The sequence below is a fragment of the Syzygium oleosum genome, unplaced genomic scaffold (genome assembly GCF_021117445.2).
Source record: "Syzygium oleosum isolate NSW1041296 unplaced genomic scaffold, Sole_v2.1 Sole_v2.10, whole genome shotgun sequence".
In the NCBI taxonomy this organism is placed as follows: domain Eukaryota; kingdom Viridiplantae; phylum Streptophyta; class Magnoliopsida; order Myrtales; family Myrtaceae; genus Syzygium; species Syzygium oleosum.
Window position 1 is genome coordinate 1,352,725 of NW_026607494.1, and position 24,496 is coordinate 1,377,220.

Consider the following 24,496-nt stretch of genomic DNA (forward strand, 5'->3'; position numbering starts at 1 on the left):
AATGCGACAGTAGCTCCTTTTCCACCACAAGCCAAGCACGTATGTGCCCTGCATCCTCAGACCCAACCCAACGGCCACTGTCCCTACAGATCTCCACTCTCGATCCATGTCCTCGATTATGGCCTGTGGCTTCTCCATACACAGGAGGTTCAAGTAGGAGGGTTAAAGACTCTTCACCTCCTCTCCATGCACAGGAGGTTCGACCATCTATTTGGACACCTGTAAGACGAAGCAGTCTATTGGATTGATGTTTCTTAAGAAATTGAAACTTTTTCAAGAATGATTTTGGGTGCTCTAAAAGCCCTTGGGCAAATGCAAGTACCCCTTTAAAGTGCCTTAGCTCAAGGCAGATTCATAGAAGCTTTGAGCTTTAACATTTTCGAAATACTAATAATTTTTTTTCTATCAATTCTGCCCTCACTAAGTTCTTGTGATTGTTTCAATTTCTTCGTGTTGCTTTCGTATTATGATTTGTTTGTTTTCATTTGCCTAGTCGAGTTCACCTTAGGATCATAATCAACCTAAAAATGTCACATGTAGTCTTAGTGGACAAGAACATTTTTTTTTTTCATTTGCCTAGTCGAATTCGCTTTGGCTCTATGCCTGTCCTGTGGCATGACACCTGTAACAATTTAGCTACGAGGCTCACATTTAAGTCAGTTAAGCAAATCCTTTTCTGAAAAAAAAAAAGCCTATGTTTTTCCAAGTGGCAGGAGGCATGACAGAGTATTGTACTTAATTTGAAGTTGATAAAAAAAAATAGGAGAGATTTTTGTGAGTTTTATTTAAAACCCTAAACTGATTACCACCAAAAGTCCTAAACTGATACATTTGTGACAAATTCTTCTCCGTTAGTTTCCGTTAAATTGGATTAATACCACGAAAAGTCACAAACTGGTACACTTATGACAAATTGAGTGTAAAACCCCAAACTGGTACATCCATCAACTGCCACGTATCATCCAACTCAACAATTCAACTGTAAAATTTAACGGAAACTATCATAGAGTAAATTTGTCACAGGTATACCAATTTTGGATTTTTCGTGGTATTAACCATTTATTTAATTAGTTTTTAGTTCGATAGGTTTTTCTTTTAATCTTACATGTCAAATAGAATTTAAATAATGGATGAGGAGAGATGTTCTTTGAGTTTTAACATAGTTGTTGAGATTGGATGAAGATGTCATTTAAAGAATATGACATTGAAATCCACATATTCTAAAATGAAATTAAAACGAATTTATGAATAAGCTAATACATTCAGACTTTTCTTTATATTATATGTCTATTTCAGTTAATTTTTAAGTCTGATGAATCCAATTTGACAAATATTTTTACTTGGTATTTTCTACGCTCAGCAAAGAACAACCCCATATATTATACGTGTTAAAAGTTATAGGTCATATTAACAAAAAGGAGAATAAATATATATAAAATGCGTTCACTACGCGGGCCCAAGTAACTAGCTTAAAGTTTAGGGTTAATACCGCGAAAAACCCCATACTAGTACACCTGTGACAATTTTACCCCAAATTAGTTTTTTAACCACCAAAAACCCCAAACTGGTACACCTGTGACAAATTTACCCACCGTTAATTTCCGTTAAATTTTACCATCAAATTGTTGAGTTTGATGACACGTGGCAGTTGACAGGTGTACCAGTTTGGAGTTCTACCACCTTGTTTGTCACAGATTTACCAATTTATGATTTTTCGTGGTATTAATCCAATATAACGGAGGGTAAATTTGTCACAAGTGTACCAATTTGGGGGTTTTTGATGATCAAAAAATTAGTTCGGGGTAAAATTGTCATAATTGTACCAATTTGAGATTTTTGGTGGTCAAAAAATTAGTTCGGGATAAATTTGTCACAAGTGTAGCAGTTTTGGGTTTTTTGTAATATTAATCCTAAAGTTTAAAAGAACTCTCTAGGCGTATTCTTTAGTGACTTGAATTTTAGTCCACAACTCATTTCAAATGTATTTTGTTCATTGTACAATGACGAAACGTTTAATTTAAAGGTTTTTTTTTTGGTAAAGTAAGTAGTATATAACTTTTCAACGCGCAATATACAGCAAGTGAGGCCGAACACAAAAATCTCGTACCTGAGGAGACAAAAAGTGTCCCGACCGATACAAAGGTGTTGCGGCTAACATAACAAGCTCAAGAAGCGCTATACAAAGAAGGCTACACGGCAGCCAACAGACAACAACAACTACGAGGGAGGGTGAGCTGAATATGGAATCAGATATGCCCCAACTGGCTTGAATCCTTCTGTTCCGAGGATTGTCTTGAACCGGCTTGAGAGAAATGCCTTTGTCTCTAACTGCCTTGGCAAGATGGTTGCGGAGAGCAGGCATAAACAGAGTGCTATTTCTGAAAAGGATATTATTTCGTTCAATCCAAATGAGATGGCACAATGCCCCAAAAGCAAACCGAGAAATACGGTGATAAAAGCTATCACCACCAATAAAACGAGTATCCCATCGAAGGTTCTGTTCCCAGGACCCGTTGCGCCAAGAAAGATGACAGTTAGAAGCCCAGTCTTGCGCTAGGGACCCCGTAACATTGCACCCAAAGAACAGATGATCAACCGAGTCTGGTCTAGTGTGACAAAAGGCACATAAACCTTCAGAAATTCTATGATAATTCAAGAGGAATACCTGCGTGGGAAGCCTATTTAAGGCCATTAACCACAACAAAAAACCATGGCGCGGTGCAATATGACAGTCCCAAATGAAGGTATCCCAGTAAACCACTTGTCCTCTTGCCCGGACCAACTCCCAAGCTGAAGTAATAGAGAAGGCTCCAGACGAATGTCCAAGCCAGACAAAGTGGTCTGGTGTGTCAACATTGAGTATTGGGAGAGAATATGTCCACGAGTTGAATGATTGCACCACATTGGAATGGTGCCAATATGAAGAAAGGAATTCACAAACCGAGGCCGAGCGTGGGATACCAGAACAGAAGATATCCCTATCTGAAAAGATCAAATGAAGTGGGCCTTTTGGATGCCAAGAATCAAACCAGAAAGAAGCGGTTTTGCCATTGCCTATTCGCCATTTGAATTGCGATTAGAATGTCTGGCGAAGATCCAGAATCTTCTTCCATGTTCAGGAGCAAACAGTCGGTTTGGCCACAACCCAGAAATTCTTTAATTTGAGGAAATTTGAGTGAATCCATTTACACCATAGGGATTCTTTGTCTGTGAAAAGGATCCAAATATGTTTAAGCATAGCCGCTTGGTTGCAATCAATGAGCCTTCGTATGCCCAATCCGCCTTCTTGCTTGGGAAGACAAACACGACTCCAGGATACTTTGGCCCCACCAACCCCTAAATCAGGACCTTTCCAAAGGAATTGTCTGAGAATCAGTTCAATTCTCGCTATGACCGACCGGGGGAGGGTGAAAATAGAGGCCTAAAAGACATGTATGGCGTGAAGCACAGATTTAATCAACTGCAGGCATCCCGCAAAAGAGAGAAACCGATGAGCCCAGGAGCGAGCACGGGCCGTAATAGAATTGACCAGCAATGTACAATCGGTCTTACTCAACCTAGAGGCAGAGATAGGGACGCCGAGATATCGAAAAGGTAATGTACCTTCGAGGTATCCGAATGATTGCAATATTTGGTCCCGCAAATGAGGTGTACCTCCCGAGAAGAATATTTTACTCTTATTGACATTCGGCTGGAGACCAGACCACCGAGAGAACTGATCCAGGCCATCCTTCAGAAGTGCGGTCAATGCCAGATTTGCCTCCGCAAACAAGAGGACATCATCGGCAAAGAAGAAATGTGTAAGCCTGGTTGCCTTACACCGCCAGAAAAATTTGAATCCTTGGAGTTGAGTTTGGGCATTGAGAATGCCGGTGAATACTTCCATGACTAGTGTGAATAAGTAAGGAGATATGGGGTCTCCTTGGCGAATACCTCTACCACTAGAGAAAAACCCATGTAGAGTTCCATTGATAGCAACCGAGAACTTCGAGGTAGTTACACACTCCATAAGGAGTTTGATAAACACTTGGGGGAATCCAAATGCTTGTAAGGTTCGGTGCAAGAAGCCCCAGTCAACTGTATCATATGCCTTCTGAAAATCAACCTTGATAGCGCACTTGGGCAGATAAGGTTGGTGATGGAATCCGGCAAACAACTCTTGAGCAATGAGTATGTTGTCCCCTATTCTTCGTTTTTTGACGTTTAATTTAAAGGTTGATACCACGAAAAATCACAAATCGATACACCTGTGATAAATTTACCTCAAATTAATTTTTTGACTATCAAAACCCCAAACTGGTACACCTATGATAAATTTACCCTAAACTAATTTTTTGACCACCAAAAATCTCTAACTGGTATATTTGTGACAAATTTACCCTCCATTAAATTGGATTAATATCACAAAAAATCACAAATTGGTACACCTGTGACAAACGGAGGGTAAAACTCCAAACCGATACACCCGTTAACTGTTATGTGTCGTCTAACTCAGAAATTTTATGGTAAAATTTAACGGAAACTAACATAGGATAAAATTGTCATAGGTGTAGCAGTTTAGGATTTTTGGTGGTCAAAAAATTAATTTGAGGTAAATTTGTCATAAGTGTATTAGTTTGGGATTTTTCGTGATATTAACCCTAATTTAAAATTAAAACAAAATTGTTAGACATTCACCAAATAATTTTGGTGGTTGATGATAATTTTGGGAGTGAAATAGTGGCCGAATGAGTAAGAGACAGATCAGCGAAAATATGGAGCTTTATTGTTATATATGGTTCTGTGAATATATCTCTACAAGCAATACCTTCCCAACACATAATTAGGGATAATGCACGAAATTAGAATTCGAAAATAATCAAGATAAGTGCAAGGTAGTGCCCCGAATATCTCTATACATGTCTCAAATTTAAGTAGAAATAGCTCTCATCCGATAATAATACAAATTTATTCTTTGAAAATTGATTTAAGCACTCCAAAGTATATCTTCTTCTAACATTTAAAAGCTCTTCCTCGAATTTTTTTTTGTATATGCATGAGCTGTGTATTACGAAAAAATTCAGTTTCAAAATTAATCTCACCTTTATAGTTTCATTACAAAAATGTCAGACCTTTTGGTTTTGCTTTGGTGACAGTGACACGAACTTTACTTGTGTGATTGTCATATGACAGGCAACAAGTGCCAATTTAATTCTGCCACACGGCCATATTAGACCGATAATCATTACTTTAACGATTCGTCGTTCCAAAACATCTACCATTTTTACATTTAACATAAATTTAGAAATGAATAGAGATAGTATCTTCATATGTATTCTTAAATGTATTCAATCGATAACATCAATGAAGATAAAGATAAAATATCTTCACATTTTATTATTCTTTCCAAACACTTTTCTGTTGGGATTTTATCCCGATAATTTTAAATTTGAAAAAAAAATCAAATATAGATAAACATATTTGAAGATATCACTTATCCATTTAATTTGACATTAGGTCAAAAAGAGAATTACGTGAATAAATGCGTTATTTATCAGTTCAATTTAAAGTAAAATTAAAATAATTTGAAGGATAGCTTATTTTATTACTTGAATAAGATTCAATTTATATTCACTAAATCGAAACACTACCATAACAAAATAATTTAGTTATATTTCATTCTTTAAATTGCACTCATTTTAAATATTACCATCATTCGAAGAAAATTCATTTAGCAAAAAATGACCGTGAAGCTATTTTTTTGTTGTTGTAAAAACAACTTAATTTCAAATTGAGGTAGTTTTAGAAGAAAACTAAATAAGAGATAAGTTCATTAGTTCATTATTCGGCAATTAGTCGATTACAACCTGATCGATATGATTTTCATAACATCATAAAATTACAAAGCTGATATCTGACTTGATACGGTGGATGCTGCACAAGGCCAGTGTCTCTCTCTAAAGAACCGATACCTAGGTCGATCATATTTAGATGCCAACAATGCCTTCTAATATTAAATTGCATGAGAAATGTAAATAACTCATGTAATTGAGTTTTCTTGCCATCTTAGAATAGTTTTAGTCCTAATGAGCACTATGGTGTCAACGAAGTTAAGGTAATCACATTGGTCCAAATCGAAACTTTTTGTCAGGCAAATCTCACCAGGTCAAATTGATCATTTTGTGCACCTGGTTCTCGTTCTTGTTTCTCCCCCTTCGACTTTGGTTTGTGATCGACCGGCGAGACATCGGTATTTTGTTTACGATTACGAAAATAATTTTTTTAGTTTTCCAAAGTAAGAAAATAATTTTTCATATGAAAAACCGTTGGATGACAATGATAAATTATGTTATTTCAAAAACAAAAACTAATATTATTTATTTTTGGAAAACACAATTGTTACTTTTCATGTTCGAAAAAAGTGATTCTTATGATTTCTAATTTTAGATTAGGGAAGGGAGACTTTCCCTCAAAAGACTCTTTTATTTAAGATTCTACATTCTCAATACAAAATCGATAAGACCATAGTTAGGAAAGTTTGGCTGAGAAGAACTTATTCAATCACGTACATTCTCGATACTAAACCAATAAGAGCATGTTCAAATCTATATATTTATCTAGAATCGAAACTCTAATTCTGTTAATTACTTATATTTGGGCAAGAAATCGTTGGAATCTTATGATTGATATTCAAATTACAAAATCAAGATTTTGAAGACGATGAGTATAAAACCACCAATTAGGAAAATCATATGATTCACTGCAGATTCACCCATGATTATCATGTTCTTTTTATCCTTCCGAGATATATGTATCATCTCTAACCAAAAATATAAAAATTTACATATCATTGTAATGCTGAATCATCCAATCTCACACACGCATTTAACCATCATGAATTTTTTTATATATGATTTTATAGTTTTACGATGACATGTCATAGTCGATGAACCGAAAAAGTTGCCCAAAAAAAAATATATAGTTAATAAATGTACCATAAAGAGACTAAACTCTTGTTAAACCAATAAAGAAAACCCAAAAAAGACGAGGCAAAAAATAACAAATTTGCGAAAAATATTATTCCGCATTTTCTATTGTTTTATCACTCCCCCCGTGGAGGACCAACCTCTTGTAAGAAAATATATATTTTTTCTTTTCTATGTACTTTCCCTATTGGTCAAAAGCTGTGCGGGCGTACGCTCCTTGCGTACCCTCGACCGCACTCAATCTACAACTCTTCCTATTCGCTAGAGCCTTACACTACCTCGTCGCCGTCGCCGGGACCCTTGACGGGCCGGGCGATCGGGCCCGCCCGAGTCCTGAACCCGACAATCACCGGGTCGTTCCGGCAGCAGTGGAACGCTGACGGACAGCCCGACGCCTCCTCTGCCTCGCACTCCTCGCAGACGCCGTGACCGGAGCTCCTCCGCCGCCTCACCTCCTCCAGCGCCGCCCTCATCGTCAGGTACCTCTCCCTCTCCGCCTGCAGCTCCCTGTACCGATCCACCATCGCCGGACGAAACCCGCCAACCCGCTGATCTGGAATTTGGCTCTGGATTGGACCTTCCACCGAGTGATCCCGCCTCAGGAGCATCGCGTCCTCCGGCGGGCTCTTCGCCGCCTCGTCGCGGCCGCCCTTCCTCCTCTCCCGCCTCGACCGCCTGGGGACGACCAGGAGGCAGCAGCGGGCGCCATCCCGGCGGGCGGCGGCGGCGGCGGCGGCGAAGTCGAACTTGGCGGTGACGGCGACCCTCCCGGACCAGGAGCGAGGGTCCCCGCGGTCGGCGAGGAAGACCGCGAACTGGTGGGCGGGCAACCCGATCTGCCGGCCGATGGCCAGCTTCAGGTCGTGGAAGCGGAGCGACGGGTGGACGAGGACCGTCCCTATGTGGGTCTCTCTCCCGCCGTCGGAGAAGAAGGCCGGGAAGAGCGCCCCGGCGGGTGCGTTCTGCATCGCCGCCCGCGTCCGCCGATGCCCGCGGCGATCCTCGCGGCGAGGAAGAGAAGAAGAACAAGAAGAACGAGAAGAAGAAAGGAGCGTCGGTGGGGGGCGGGGAGGGCGCCGCGAGCTGCGTGTATATATACGGCGGAGGAAGGCGGAAGGAAGGCGGTGACTTGGCGACCAAGGTCTTGACGGGAACGCGACTCGACCTTTCTGTCCTTTCTTCTTTTTGGGGAGAAGGAGAAGATATCCGCTGTATCATCGCGTCTCGTGTCCACGTCATCCCCCCTCGACTGTTTTCGCGTATTCTTTTTGATTTGTCAATCGATTTTTTTTTTGTGCGGATTAAAAGCTTATCTTTAATTGCTTGTGTTTTGGTAATCTCATGAAAAATTACAAATGCATACATATAAAAAAAACAAAAGAATCTGCTTTCTTTAATCGGCAAAAAAAAAAGGGCTTTTGATAGGGAAGAAAATCAAATGAACCTGCTTGTTAAATTGATATCATAAAGTATTCACAACTTCGAAAGCTTCAATTTCTTTCAGAAAAAAGAAAAAACAGAAGCTTCAATTTCCATCGTTACGTTCTTTAGTTATGAAATTGCATCCGTTCAATAAATTTAATATGCGGAATTAGCTGTAACGAAAATAATTCCTTAGACTGGGTTTGGGGTCAAATTTATTGGCGTCCACGTAGGCGAACTTTCTTGGGGGTAAAGAGTGTCGTCCTCCTCCTCCTCCTCCGTTTGGCACCAAAATAGTACCCGATCCCCAAAACAGGACAAAAGGAAAAGGGGGAAACGGCGCACGAAAAGACCGGGGTTTTGATCGCGAAGGTTTCCAGAAACATCCAACGATGCCTCTGCGAAGCTCGAAGTACGCTGAGCAGGCCAATCAAAGTTTTCTGGCTCTAAAAAAAACAGATAAAAATCATGGGAGGACGATATCCGAAAAAAACAGAAAAAGTTAATATCACGAAAAATTTTAAAATCTTTATTTTTGAGATAAATTTATCTTAAATTAATTTTTTTTATCATCAAAAATCCAGAACTGATACACCTGTAATAAATTTACCCTAACTAATATTTTGACTATAAAAAACCTCAAACTGATACACTTGTGACAAATTTACCCTCCGCTAAATTAGATTAATACCACAAAAAAATCACAAACCGGTAAATCTGTGACAAACAAAGGGGTAAAACCCTAAACTGGCGCACTCGTCAACTGCCACGTGTCATCCAACTTAGCAATTTGACGGTAAAATTTAATGGAAACTAACGAACGGTGAATTTGTCACACGTGTACCAGTTTGGATGTTTAATTAGTTTTCAGTAAATTTATCACAGTTGTACCAGTTTGGGATTTTTTGTGATATTAACCCAAAAATAAAAGGGAGAGTAATCGTGCATAAATGGTTAAAATGCATAGCCACTAATTCCGCAAATTAAAGAGAGATTTTTGAAAATTTTACTTTTTTTTAAGGGTGCAATTCTCTTTGTTAAAATAGTCATAAACCCATTTTCAACCCATATTTGATGGGCTAAGTTGTTATATGGATTAGTTATATTCAGTAAATGGGTCATAAATAAGTTTAGAATGGTAAAAACCTAAAATAATATATGTATTAAATGGGTTCACAACTTACTTAGACGATTAAACCTAATCCACTTCTATGACTCTCTCTTCGCTCTCTCTCACTCTCACTCGATCTCGAGCTTGCACATCTGTTTTGGTATGAATTTTCCTAAATTTGGTTAATTATGAAAGTGTATTAGCATTATGAGTTGGGTTGTATATGTATTGAGTCGGGTATATGTAACTAGATATATATTGCATGGCAATGAGTCAAACGGGTTAAATGGGTCAATTTGGGCCGGACCATTTTCAATCAGACCAGACCCATTTGTTTGACAAGTCTACTAATCAAGAGGTTTGAGTCCATACACATTTTCTCAGACCCACATGCTTATGTTAGAAGACGTTCTCAAATTGCACCCAATCATGCTCTAAACCAAGCAATCCGCCTATCCATGATCGAGTCTACTGACGAGGGCCATGCCGCTCTTGTTTTGGGAATGAGGAGTGTCGTGCCACAGTCACCAATCAACATGCTCTGGGCAAGAGTGGTGTAGGGGTCGAATGCTCACCCGTGCCAGGGACGGAAGGGGCATGACCGGACGACCCAATTCGGATCGCACTAAGAGAACCATGTCGGTGGAACTCGGCAAAGAAATCCCTTTAGTGAGTCAAAAGGCATCTTCATATGAATAGATTAACAACTCATCTTGGCACATTAGTGCATACAAGATCTCCAAATAGTAGAGGTGTCAAAATGGGTCTTAAACCCATATATGACCCATTTAAAAATAAATGGGTCATATATGGGTCACTTTAATTTTAAAGAGTCAATCTTAAATGGGTTTTAAATTTTAAAGCTTAAAGATAAATGGGTCTAAATGGGTTGAGTTTGTAACCCGTATCCAACCCACCCATTAGACCCATCCACACACTCTCTCCCTCTTTATAAAGATGTTTAAAAAAAATCGAAATTTAATTATTTTTATTTTTCTCTTTTTCTTTTATTTTTTCTTTTTTCTTTTCTCTTCTTTCTTTTTCTTTTTTTTTTTATTCCGGCCGGTGGTTGGCCACGGCGACCGGCCACCGGGGCGGGACGACCTCGCCGGAGGCCGGCAAAGCTTGAGCTCGCCGGCCTCCGGCGAGGCTCGAGCCTCGTCGATCTGGCGAGCCTCGAGCTTGCCCGATTCCGGCGGCCTCGAGGTTCGCCCGATCCCGGCAAGGCTCCAGCCTCGCCGACCTGTCGCGAGGCTCCAGCCTCGCCGATATGGCGAGACTCGAGCTCGCCGGCCTCGGGCGAGCTCGACCTCGCCGGATCTGGCGAGGTGGAGCCTCGCCGGAGGCTGGCGAGCTCGAGCTTCGTCGGCCTCGGGCGAGGCTCCACCTCGCCAGATCCGGCGAGGTCGAGCTCGCCCGAGGCTGGCGAGCTCGAGTCTCGCCAAATCGGCGAGAACGAGCTTCGCCGGCCTCCGGCGAGCTCTTCCTCGCCTGTGGTCGGTTGCCAGCCACGGCGGCCGGCGATCGGCCAAAAATAAAAATAAAAATAAAAATAAAAAATAATTAAAAATTCGATTTAAAAAATAAAAAAATATTAATTTTCTTTATTTTCTTGGATAATGACTTTATGGAAAATATTTTCTAGAAATGTCGCATTTTTCGTAAAACAAACAGAACCTCAATTTTAAAAAAAATTATAAAATTTTTTCACTAGCTTTGTATTGCATAAAATGTTTTAGCAATATAATTTTAAAAAAAAAATCATAAGAAACAAGTATTCCTAGATTAGGTTAAATATAAAAGTGTTTTAGCAATATATGGGTCGGGTCGGGTATGGGTCGAGATATTTACACTATGAATAAATGGGTCATAAATGGGTTAATGGGTCAATTTGGGTTGAACCATTTATCCAAACCCGACCCAAATCCGACCCGACCCACCCGTTTAACAGGTCTACCAAATAGCAACGGAATGAACGCTTTAGAGTGGGCAAGGACCTATAGGACCCATGAGAATTTGCGTGCACATTGGGACATCGCTTGCCAAACAAAGTTCATTCCTTCTCAACCCACGAAAGGTCCACTTTAACTGAAAACTACAATTAGAATATATGTAGCTTATCAAATTTCTTGCCATTACTTAATATTATGTAAAATCACATGATCAGAAATATTAAAAACGAAATTTATGTGTATAACAATTGATTTATTGTTTTATATAGTTTCATACAGCAATATTTCTTGCTTTTTGAAACCCCATTTTATCATAAGCTTGCAATAAATTCTTGAATATAATAATTAAAAATCACAATATGTTCAAGATGTAGAGTACTTATATTCTAGGGATATGTTCATTACAAGTCCTAAAACTTGTCACGAAAGTGTAATTGAGTCCTCAAACTTACAAAAAGTGCAATCAAGTTCTAAAACTTTTCAAATTGGTTCAATCAAGTCCTAAAGTTAATACCGTCCAATTTGGCTAATGGAAAATATTGACGTAGCTTTTTTATTATTTTTGATTCTATGTGGCGACCCTTGGCCAGGTTTGGGCGAGGGCCGGCAACCCTCGCCCGATATGGGGGAGTGCCGTGACCCCTTGCTCAGATTTGGGCGAGGGCCAGCAGGCCCTCACCTGCCGTTGGCGATGGTCGTCGGCCCCTAGCCGGGGCCTAGCGACCCCTGCCTGCCGTTCCCCCACCCTCGCCGGCCCCTCCCGGTGATGGCGGGGCGGCGGCGGCGGCGGCGGCGGGGAGCGCAAGGCCTCCCTCCCCACTTGTCCTACTCCTCCACTTTTTTTTTAAACTTTTTTTTTAATTTAATTTCAATAAAATTAGTAGTAAAAATCATATTTAGGCCAAAACAACGTCCTTTTCGTCTTATATTTCATACTTTAGCCACGTCATCGGCACGTAGGAGAGAGAAATTATTAAAATAAGTCACGTCAGTATTTTTCTTTAGTAATTTTGACGATGTTAACTTTAAGACTCATTTGAACCAATTTGACAAGTTTTAGAATTTTATTGCACGTTTTACAAGTTTTAGGACTTAATTGCACTTTCGTGACAAATTTTAGGAGTTTTAGTGAACATATGCCTATATTCTATCTAGCTTTATTCCCCCTTTTTATATATTTTTTTTTTCTGAATTCACTTATTTTAATTATCTATAGCTTGGGAGATTCAAGCAAATCCACCTTGTTAAGAATAAAAACGACGAAATCATTTAATGTGGAATTGAAATTTCAAAAAGAATAATATAAGAGAGGTTCAAGAGTTTTAGCTTATTAGTTTGTTGTCTTAGGCTCTATTTGTTTTCGGAAAATAAATGATATTTGATTTGAAAAATATTTTTCATTTATTTAATTTTGCAAGCGACACAAGCGATCACTTTTAGGAAAATATTTTCCAAATTATTCATTTTTCCCAAAATAAACACATCCTACTTTCCTTCTATTTTCTCTCACAATTCAATTAAAAGATAGATAATGGATAAGAGGAGATTTTCTCAGACTTTCCATTAGAAAAGATTGAATGAAACTTACACATAAAAATATGACCATTAACAAAAAAATTCGCATAATTTAAAGTAAAAATAAAAGTGGGCCACTTTGCATTCATGATTCAGTTCATAGTTTTAAAACTCGTCTTTTCCATTTTTTTTGGCCATCCATAATTTTAACTAAATTCTAACTTTGAGTTTAAATCTTTCGTGCTGCCTTTTTAGTGCCCAACTTTGTGTCATGTTTTTCCTTTATTTCCTTTTCTACAGTGAATGAACAGCACCTTCCAAATAACGCATCCTCTTTAGAAGTGTATTTATAACGATTGAGTTTTATATTAAATAGAAGAATCACACCCTCTAATCTGCTTGATCCACTCGCTTGTTTGCGTCCTCAATCTAAACAGATTTGCTTGTTTGGATTATTTTTGTTTTTGCTAAAGTATCATTGACTAATTCTCAGATGAAGAACTCTACTGTTGTGGTATGCTGCAACTTTGTCTGTGCACAAGTACACTTAACAGCAACTACTAACTATTTCTGAAAGACAGAATAATACCCAGAAATGATTTTGGGCTCCATCAAGATAACAGTCATTGCTCCTCTGTTCGAGCATGGCTAGTGTTCATCGTAAAAAGAGGTGGAACATCCCACAAGAACCATCTGAGTTTAAATAGCTGGAATCAGCAAAATTACAGACCCAATGTATTGTGGATTCAGATAGTTACAATTAAATGCATACATGTTACCATTGACTATGAAGATGACAGCTCAGGGTTCCGAGTTGTTGGCCTTGTAAACAAGAAAATGTTCTGTCCCCATGTAATAGGAAGCCAATGCCTTCCCTGCGGAAGTTGGTTGAGAGAATGCCAGCTTAGAATACTCAAGAACAGTACCCGTGCAGAAACTACTCCTGCATCAGAACATAAATAGCATTCATCAGATTAAAGCTTGAATGTGAAACAGGTCAAACTATCTGGATGTTGAAGACAATGAGATCTAGCAGCAGATAGTATATACCAGAGATGTGGAGATAAGGACGGACGTTACCTAGCAGCATCGAGTAATCGAGTGGCTATGTGCTTTCTTCTGTTGGAGGGAGTGACCCAGATGGCTCTTACGCCACAGATGGCCGATACAGCTTCTTCTTCACAGCAGACCACTCCTCCATTTAGTAGGGTCTCATCCAATTTCTTACATTTCCTAAACGAAGTGCTGCTTTTCAATGCTTCTCTTTGAAAGACTATATTCCCAAATTGAAGGGCAGTTGACGATACTCTTGTTTCCTTAATGGTGGCGCCATCAGTTCTTCTGTTCTCTCCAAGGAAGATGATTCGAAATGCCTCTTTTATGGGTTCTGCAACTAGACATCCTGCAATCCTCTGAGAAGCCACAAATAGATATACCTGCAAACCAGATAACCAAAATGAACACGAAGTAATCTTCCCATGCCCCATTTCACAAAACAGAGGCTGAACCCATATTTCAAAAAATGGAAAGCGAACCGGAAGGTAATTGAAGTTCAGAAAGGCCAGGAGTGTCAGCTAACAACTGAATATGAAATGCTCAAATTCTTTTTATCCCTGGAAAAGCATTCATACAACAGAACAACTTCACTTGGATAGCATTTGTACCATGTCAAAAGCTCAGTACGAAAAATGAACAAATGCAACATTCAAAGAACAAGTCAACATCCACATCCAAAATCTTCCCCAAAGAAAAGAAAAAAAAATCCATTTCCTTTCATCTGAAATGTCAATATAGTAGCTTAGATTAAATCACATCAAGAACTTCCAAAAATGATAGTGCAGATGCTGGAATCACCTTACACTGATTATGGTAAATCCATCCAGATCCAAGCTCCACCTCCATCATCTTCACAACCTCTTGTACCTTCAAATACAAAAGCAATCAAAATTTAGGTTTTTCATGGCCTGAATAAACTTCTTAGTCTCAAATAAAAAAGATCATGACAATTAAGGAGTTCTAGACGTGATTTCCCTGTCTAGAAAACCTAGTAAAGGAAATGGGGTTGAATTCCTCCGATCACTTGGACACATTCCCCTGTTAATACTACTAGCTACCCAATTGGCACAGCCAGTTCTATCTCTATTAACAAGCAAAGCTAAAACCAGGAAACATTTTCTTGTACTTTCTAATTTTCCGAAACAGGTTCACAGGTCCACCGCTTGTCCAAATCTGGTTGCAAAATACCTTTTTGAACGATATCTGCATCAGTTTCCATAGTCACTCGCCTCCAGCCAGCATTTTAGCGAATAGAAAAAGCTTCTGTAGTTTTCATCAGAAGCATGAACCAGCTTTTACTCACTCCTCCTCTTATTAAATCCAAGCTATCCCTAGCTATTATAACAGCAACAGCATCTCTATCAACACAATTTATTCCAATGACTGCACATGTAGGTTTTTCTCATTCAGTTTTAACACTTTCTAATGCACACTAACCAGCACTATCAATTTTCTTTTCTCCTTTCACTTTTTTTAAGCTGATCTACTCAACTAGATCCTTTTGAGGAGCCTGCATAACTCCTCCTGGATCTGGTTAACTATTATAAAGAGAGCTTCATTTCTGCCATTCCAGATGAACCAACACACAGCAATGATCCTCAAGAACTCCTTTTTTAATTCAGCTTTCCCTTTCATATCCTGAAGTAAATGTTAAAACCATCAATCACTCTCCTCCCTCTTAATTCTCAACTCCATAAACCAGGCCAGATGCACTCACACCGAGGAGATAGCAGCAGTAAATGCTCAGTGGTTTCTGGTTCCCCACAAAAAGCACATTTCTCATTAGACAATCTTTCTTCTAAAGAGATAATTAAAAGAGACAAGCATTAGAGCAAGTTTCTGTTGATGCATTTTCAATTTTGGCAAACAATTTATGCACCCGGTCCATCTCCAATTACCATCATCCACGTTTCTTGAGCATGAAGGATCACGAATGTTGATTCTAGAGAGTTGACCCTTTGCCAAATCATATGCAGCAGCTTTAACTATTAATTCTCCTTTTTTGTCATGAAGAAAAACTCAATTGCTTGGCTGGCTTTCCTTTTCGCAAAAGGACTCACACATACATCTAGTCAGAAATAGGCAATAGCTCCTAAATATCAAAAAGAGAATTTTAAAGACAAACCTTGTTTCTTTGAGCAGGAGGGTCACTATCCAATACCATAATGATACGCCCTTGTTCAATGGAAGGCGTGCTTATGACCCTTTCACTGCGCCAACCCTGTTAAAATTACAGAATAAGACCAATAAGTGCACATCAGTTGAAGCGAAAGGGACAAGCCAAGGTTCAAATCAACTCACCCTAAACTGTAGTCCTTGAGTATAATTCCTGTGAAATGCTGTGTGAGCCTTCTCATCTCCTTCGTCCCCGGGCGCATACTTGATCCCGCACTCGGTGCATGTCCGGAGAAGAAAATCAGACTGCCCGAACTCCAGATGAACCTGAGCATAGCTCCTTTTCTTGTTCCTGTTGACCACTTTTGTTCCACCGGTTACCACCAATTCCGGGTTTAAGCAAGGTTCCACGGAATCAAGTTTCGCCGCTTCCCCGCCGCTTGATTCCTCAAGAATTTCAGACCTATACCGGAGATAAGAACATAAGATGCCGACGAGAAAAAATCAACAACTTGAGCCCGACGGGTACTTATAATCGGGTCGACGCTATTCGGGACCTGCACAGCTGAACCCACAATTACAAGTATCCGAATCGATCAACAATGAATTACAGAATCTACTTCGATTCGAAGAAATCCCCACATTTTCTTTTTCTCAAAACGAATTAGGCCGGTTCCTAATACACAAAGTCCGGAACGAAGAGCCGGAGCAAAGAGCGAAAGGAAAGGCGGAGCTGGAATCGTACTGGAGCGACTTGGGAGCTCTCCGCTTGTACGTCGTGAGAAACGCGTGTTGGGTCCTCTCCCAAAGCGCCAGGTCGTCGTCCCCCTCGCCGCCGCCGCCGCCGCCGCCGCCGCCGCCGCCGCCAGGCGGGAGGAGGAGCGAAGACGAAGACGGAGGAGGTGAAGAGCCGTGGAAGAAGGAACTGATCTTGGGCTGCATCGCGGTTGCATATGCTCTGATCCTGCGGAGCTCCTTCGATGCAAGAAGACCCTTCGCGCGCCTAGGTTTTGGTCTTGTGCTCCGAAATGGTTCTGGCGCCAACTGAACATGCGCGCGCTGAAATTTTGTTTTTTCGAAATGAGTGACATCGATTTCTTTAGAGAGAATTGTAAATGATGGGAATTTAATTAGGAAAAATAATAGTCGGAATAAACTAGGTTATATATTTTTCGTAATTTTTAACGAAAAAGTGTTAACATATACCGATTATTTATTGATGGGATGTGCCGTTAATTTTGAGGATAATATACCTCGTTATCAAAGTTGTTTCGTGAGTAACTCTGAAGGGAAGACCTAATACTAATCGCAAGACCATATACCACGAAACTTGAGAATGGGTAAATCACAATCCAAGAAATCATCGATATTAAAATGAATATTGCAATCATTTTGGAGAGGCATATGTCACCGGCCGACATTTTTTGGCCGCGAAACAGCCTGTGGACACTTAGTGAGCCTAGAACATCAGGCTAATCTTCATTCTAAAATAAAGGCGAATTGCCTTCTCACACCGAATCATACCATGCTTTAGCTAAGGTATTCAATCTCTCAAGCGAGATATACACAACTCTTGGGTACAACAACTAATTTCAGCCTGTCAGGACCTCACCAGGAGGGCGACATCAGCTTCCGAGCATTTTATGCACAAGAGGCCAACTCCGTCTTCAAAGAGATCCTTTAAAATGGTATTTATTCCATTTAAGACTCCCAACATGAACATCCCGACTTTACTCGCACAAATAAGTTATATCATCTTTCTACGTTAGTCGTTCTTCAACTTGATGCCACGAAGCTCTATTCCTTAGCTCACAAGGGCACGAGAGAATTCCATACATGATACATATATGTTAAAAGAATTTTATTCACGGGCATCCTAATAACACTCATTAAGTAATTAGTTATATCTGACCCAAAAAAATAAAGTAATTATGTTATGAAAACTTAACAATTTTTCGTCCTGAATGTTTTTTTTTTTAGGCCGAGGACCTCGTCATGATATCCTTAAAATCGAAAGGTCAAAGGTTACTTGTGACCACCGCCCACGAGCTTCGGGCATGCGTAAATCGCCTCGGGAAAGGTCCGTGAGAAGTCGTCGGAAACCGCCGGTTCGAATTCAGATTCGACGGAGAGAGACTCCTCCCGCCGGCGGAAACGGCGGAAACCAGTGCACCCGGCGGAACAAAAATGCAACAGCAGCTGGCGGCTCAGGTGGCGTCGCCGCCGCCCAACCCGGCCCCGGCCCCGCCGCCGGCGAGCGAATCCCGGTCCGAGGCGCCGCCGAAGCAGGTGGCCCTGGCGATGGATCGGCTGTCGCAGGCGGCGCGCCTCATCGCCGACGTGAGGCTCGGCGCCGACCGCATCCTGGAAGCGCTCTTCGTGGCGGCGCAGCCGCACCAGAGCACCAAGCCTCTCCAGTCCTTCAACAAGGAGGACGCTTCCATGCGTCAGCACCTCCAGGATCTTCGCGCCATCGGTACCTAAATCTTCGCCTCTCGCTTTCCTGGAACTAGGGTTTCTAGCTTTTAGCCTCGTCCCTAGTTTCTGCTTCACGTATTGCATCTGCTCTTCAGTTTGACATGGGCGTCTGTGCTGCATAGCGTGGATTGGTGGAATCTGTAATTCACTTAGATTCTCGTGGGTGGTGTCGAAAGATTTTGTATGCCGTGCTTCTCAAGTCTGTTTTTCCGCCTTGCCTTTCCCAATTTTTTTCAGGGAAGCTGTTGGAAGAGTCGGGGGTTTTAAACGAGTCTCTTCGATCGAGGAGTAATTCGTGGGGTCTGCACATGCCCTTGGTTTGCCCGGACGGTGCCGTCGTCGCGTATGCTTGGAAGCGGCAGTTAGCCGGACAAGCTGGTGCATCTGCTGTTGACAGGACCAGGTTGTGATCTCGGTATTCCACATTTTATTCTCTTCCATGGTTTCTTGTATCATTAAGTGGTGTTATATGGCTCCCAAGGTGCCGAACCCTCTAAGTGACTAAGGTGCGAGGCACTAACAGAACCCATGCTGGACTGAAGCGAGGCATACCTTGTATTCATAATAGGACAGGATTATAGAATTTTTAGTCACCAGTAGCATCAATTGACTAATGTCTGTCAACAGCTTGTTGGTCGAACTGAAAAGCTCACTATGATAAGACAGCGTGGCAGGCTATGAAATTCACAGAGCGAACTTGCTTCTTGGGATTTTGCCTATATTTAGCACTATGTAGCGCACAATTAACATCGAAGGATCTATGTGGCCAATTCCATTTGATTGAACGTGCTTAATTGCTGGTGCTCTGAGTTTGTTGTATGATCGTTCCACTCAAATTTGAATTATATAGTTCTCAGAAGTTAGCTTGAAGTCTGTACATATGTTGAAACTTTTGGAGTTCTATATGGAGCTCAACAGGTTCTGATTCTAGTGTGATAGAGTTCTGTTTCCTCTGTAGAACAATAACGACATCAGTTTTAGTTGTAAAGAAATGCTGGTCTTGTTCTTTGTTCTCTTGTTTTCTAGAGAATATCCTTGTTTACCCTTTTCTTTTCTTTTTTTCTTTAGGAACTTGATGAGGATTCCTTATATTGCTGTCTTGAGTTTTTCCTAGTTTTTTGCTATAGTGTCTGGTTAAACTCACTGCAATGCTAAGCTGCATCTCCCTAGTCTTTCACTCCTTGATTGTTAATTAGTTTGGAGAGATTTCTTAAATTATTCATTTACAAGTGAACATTTCATGGACTTAATACTGAAAAATGGGATTACCAGTATAATACGTAGAAACTTCTCTTCAAGCTTTATGCTAGAACTGGAAATAAAGTAAGGTAGAAATCGAATGAACTGTTATATGGTTTACTATTGTCAATGCTCATACAGAAAAAGGGTCAACCATGATGGCCCAAAGAATGTTGATTTAATGAAAAAGGATGTTTCTAGAACTCCCTAATGGAGTTGCAGCAGATTGAAACAACGCTCTGCAGTATCGTTTGACAATAGCAACTCAATTAATCTAACTGTGAGTGAGTGGCATGATAATAATTACATTAACCACAGTTCTTTGAAAAACTGCAGAGTTGGAACAAATAGGATCTAGTATAAAAAGGAAACTATCATTTCTCATTAGTAAGACTTGCCAAGTAATGACAATATGGTTTTTTATGAGTGTTCTATTCCATCAACAATCTAGTTTGAATGTACTGTCATTATTATTATGTGTACGTAATGGATGACATAATATTCTGTAATGCAATATTTCTTTTCTTCATTGCCTTGATAATAATCTGATGCAGGCCATTAATCAGACAAGCTGTTGGTGGCAATTTTAATGTGATGGCTAGTTTTTTGAATGAAGAACCATCGAGGGGAATAACATTCCTGATCCAGTTAGGATTCTTCTCCCAGTGAGATTTTGATTAGGACCATAATCTGTCACTATTAAATAACTTTTCTATTCCTTGAATTGAAATAAGGAAGGTTTACCGTAGCTTCTTGAAGTAGTTTATTTAGTAGCATCCATAATATGATTATCTTCCTATCAAGAACAGAGAACGAGGGTTTAAGAATTATATGGTATTGATGGTGTGTTGTGATTCCCTTCTTCAATGTTATGATTAAGAAACTATAACCCCGGTGCTTAGGAACTTGAGGTGTGATGCCTAAAGGAACTCACTCCTTGAAAGTCATCCAACACAGCAATTTCATTTGGGAATTATAATTCCAGTTGGACTGATTATTTTATGACTGATTATCCTATATCATAACTATTCCATGCTTCCCACATTTTTGTAGGTTAGCTCTCAAGGCTTTCACTGATCAGAAGCGACGATTTTTCCCTCATCTTGACGATGGTCTTGATAGCCAAAGTCTCGAATCAGAACCCAAAAGGCATTGTGGTTCTCGAGTATCAACAGCAAGTCAGGAGGACGACCCTAATAATTACAAGACACTATCTGATGTTCTTATTTATATGGAGAAAGAGATGCCAAATGTCAAAGTTTTCACACATGGTCGATTGGATTGGCTGAAAAGAGCTTCTTCCCTGCCATCTTCTGCAAATGAGAATCTTATAGAAGCATCGAAAGAACACAATTTTCACAGTTTAAATAGGCTAAGGCCGTCTCCTGTAGGAACTGTAAGTGTTAATACTGACAAAGTTGCCGTGATTGAGTTGCTGGTTACTTCAGTCTTCAGAGCTATAATATCATTGCATCCTGCTGGTTCTGTTGACCCAGATGCAGTGGCCTTCTTTTCTCCAGACGAGGTAATATGTTTTCCCTGACATGCTTTTCCTCTATTGTTTCTCTTAAGATTCTTCTTGAGATGTTTTCATCATTTAAATTGCATAAGTTTCAGTAAGCTGCTAGTCTATTTTTTTTTCCTTGTTGCATTTGTGAAAGATGGGTGGTATTGCATGCTTTTCCTTGTTTAATTGAACACTCACTAAGCAGGTTTCTAATCGCTGCTTGACTTTACACTTGCTGGTGACAGCACTACAAGTGTACTTTTGCTTGTAGTCTAGCACAGTAACTGTTTTACTTAAACAGCAACACAAATGTCCCAAAAAATGCTGACATGTCTTGATGGTGAAGTTTGTTTTACATAGCAAAATAATTGTATAATGCTTTGCTGAGGCTATGAAGTAGAGTTGAAGTGGACAAACTTGATATCATTATTGTGAAAGAAATTGTTACTTTCTGTTGCATTAACGTAGAATTAGTTCGACCCTGTTGTGAATAGTGTTGACAACCAAGTCTGCATGTTTTTACAAACAGAAATTGCCAAACAATAATATTTTTTCATCAAGAATAGGGTCATTGGGAAATTTTTTATGTCGGGATGATGGAATCAATGAGTCGTTCCAGTTTCAGCAACTTTACAAATGCAGGTTTCTGCACTGGGTTAGAGAAACCTGTGGCAACAAAAGAGAAGCCGTATGAATGGAATCAATGGGTGAGATTGGAATAATTGTGTGTCCCAATGATCAAAGAGTAATTTTTTCAGTTTGTAGCAATTGTATAAAAGTGAGAATCAATGATGGCTGGAGTGGACTCTAGCAGACTGCAAAAAGATAAGAGAAGGCCTTATGAGTGGAAACAAGAACCAGCATTTTTGAATGAGACAAGAATTGAAAACCTATCTCCTTCCTATAATGTCTTGACATTTTAATGATTTAGTTGCTTCAACTAGCACTTGCACCTTATATCTGAGCCTTCTCAGTGACTAGACTAGGGTAATCATAATTGATGCCTTCTTAGTTTTTAGCTTTGCCATCGTTTGTTCTTTTCGGTGGTGTAAATGTCATTAACCAGTCGCTAGATGAGAAAGTGTGGTTTTTTCTTCTCTGCCACTAAAAAAAAAACAGTAACTTGCATGGCTGATAAAGATGGCAAAGACAATTAATTATCCCCCTGATACTCTTCTTTTTTCCTCATTTTGTTGAAACTAAAATTGCAAAATACTTTAGGGAGCAATCCGTCATTAGTATGATGGTTCCAAAATTTTATTATTTTGTTATTTCAGTTCTTGGGTATGCTGCAGTTGATATTCGAGCTGATACTTGATTGATTAACTCATTAATTTTGCAGCCTGTCATATACTGTGTAAACTATATATTACCTTTCTAGAATGGTCCACAATTTTCAATTCTAAGTTACCCAAGTTTTTTGTAGCTCAAGATGTCATGACGCAATACACAAATTGTTGATTTCCATTTCATTGGTTAGCCTGTGATAAACTTTTTACACGAGTTTGATTGTGCATTGAGGGCTTGAGGCTTAAGTTTTGGCTCAAAACAGGGGCATGGCTTATGTACTGCACTCTGGAGGACAAGTTTCTAGCTGAAATATTTTGATCTTTTGTATCTAGCCTTTCTTTTTAGCTGATGTTACTTTGGTTTCTTTGGAGGCTATTGGCTATAAATACCCATAACTGTGTTATTTCCTCACGTATATCTAACAGGGAGGTAGCTATGTTCATGCTCGAGGTCATTCAGTTCATCATGTTTTTAGGCATATCACGGTAAGGGCTGCTGTTTTTTATTTTAATATTTTCCTGTTGTTAGATGCTTGAACCTGTCTCTCCAAATGTTTATTAGCAGTGTTTCTTTTCAGGATCATGCTGCCATGGCCCTACAATATTTTGTTGGAGTCAAAGCAGAAACTGCTCTATTTTCTCTTTTGGTAAGAGTTATTTGGCTTACGTGTCTTTCATCATTTGTTGTACAATCTTTGTCTCCGTCTAAAATGTTTTTGTTTTCTTGATTTCTTTCATGTTGTTGTAGCATTGGATCTGCAGCTATCAAACTTTATTCACAAAAGTTTGCAGGTGCATAATTCTCCTTCTTTCCATACATTACTCTTTTATGTCGTTTCGAATGATTGACATGAGCATTCTATCTCTCGCAGCAAGTGCGGACGTTTGGTGTCCATGGATAGACAATCGGCTTTGTTGTTACCTCCTGTTCATCGTACGTACATGGACATTTTAGTGTCTTCAGTGAAGGACCAGAGTACCAATCTCTCTCGGGCTTATCACCTCGGTTGCTATTCTGAACAAACACAGTGAAATCGTTGGATCTAAGGCTAAGCTGTGCCCATGGCTCAAGAGGGGGATCAAAATCCAATGGCTTTCATTTTATTTTCCGGAAATCCTAGGTGCATGTTTACCTAATGAGGACCAACATGGAGAAAAATGTACAGCAGAGTTCTCTGATCCGTCTTTGTTTCCAGATTAATAGAGATAAAGTGGCTTTGTTGTACGATGCATTTCTGGGTCGCAAAACCATGATGGTTGGGAAATGGAAACAGAGCAGAAGGAATCGGATTTAAGAAGGTTAAGAGATTTACTTTATTTACTTGTTTACTCGATAACAGCAAGCCCTTACGCTAGCGGCTACGACTCTTTCAGCCATAATTACTTGGACGTAATGATTCTACTGAAGCAAGCAAGAGGTACATACCTATAGTTCACTTCAGAACTCTTGAATCTTCGAGAGAAAATGCGTCACACTACTATTCCACTGAATGCAAAAAAACAAAAAACAAGGAAAAGTTTCAAAAACCATCATCAACTTTTGCATCTATATCAATAGGCATTTTCTACTTTCGAAATAGGCAATTTCCATCTTGAGATTTGACGCTACGCTACACTCCAAATTTATCATATTGCCATTCTTTTTTCCAAATGTGCCTCCATCACTGTCTCCACCCATCCGGGACTCAGAACGCAGCATCTCTTATTCTCTCTCTATCCTCAGCGACCCCCCTTGCGTGTTTTCATCCTCTGCCATCGCTATCGTAGCGTGTCATCATCTCCGACCGCGTCCAGATGACCGCGTCCAATGAGCACACATACGTGTGGGTCTGTACTCAGTGATAGAA

At 39.9% G+C, this 24,496-nt stretch overlaps 2 protein-coding genes across 2 annotated transcripts; one reads left to right on the forward strand and one right to left on the reverse strand.

The window, feature by feature from the left end:
* Nucleotides 1–13,643: 13,643 nt before the first annotated feature.
* On the reverse strand, nucleotides 13,644–17,187 carry LOC115666533 (protein CHROMOSOME TRANSMISSION FIDELITY 7). The gene is made up of 6 exons (XM_030588245.2): nucleotides 16,882–17,187; nucleotides 16,323–16,599; nucleotides 16,147–16,242; nucleotides 14,820–14,888; nucleotides 14,046–14,401; nucleotides 13,644–13,908 (listed from the first exon to the last, which is right to left on the reverse strand). The coding sequence occupies exons 1-6, from the start codon at nucleotides 17,076–17,078 to the stop codon at nucleotides 13,767–13,769; spliced, it is 1,137 nt and encodes a 378-aa protein (XP_030444105.2). The 5' UTR covers nucleotides 17,079–17,187; the 3' UTR covers nucleotides 13,644–13,766.
* Nucleotides 17,188–18,169: 982 nt separating this feature from the next.
* LOC115687944 (mediator of RNA polymerase II transcription subunit 27) lies at nucleotides 18,170–23,874 on the forward strand. The gene is made up of 7 exons (XM_030613657.2): nucleotides 18,170–18,612; nucleotides 18,852–19,017; nucleotides 20,907–21,378; nucleotides 23,076–23,135; nucleotides 23,228–23,296; nucleotides 23,398–23,441; nucleotides 23,522–23,874. Exons 1-7 carry the CDS (start codon nucleotides 18,324–18,326, stop codon nucleotides 23,679–23,681), a joined length of 1,260 nt encoding a protein of 419 aa, XP_030469517.2. The 5' UTR covers nucleotides 18,170–18,323; the 3' UTR covers nucleotides 23,682–23,874.
* The last annotated feature ends 622 nt before the right edge of the window (nucleotides 23,875–24,496 follow it).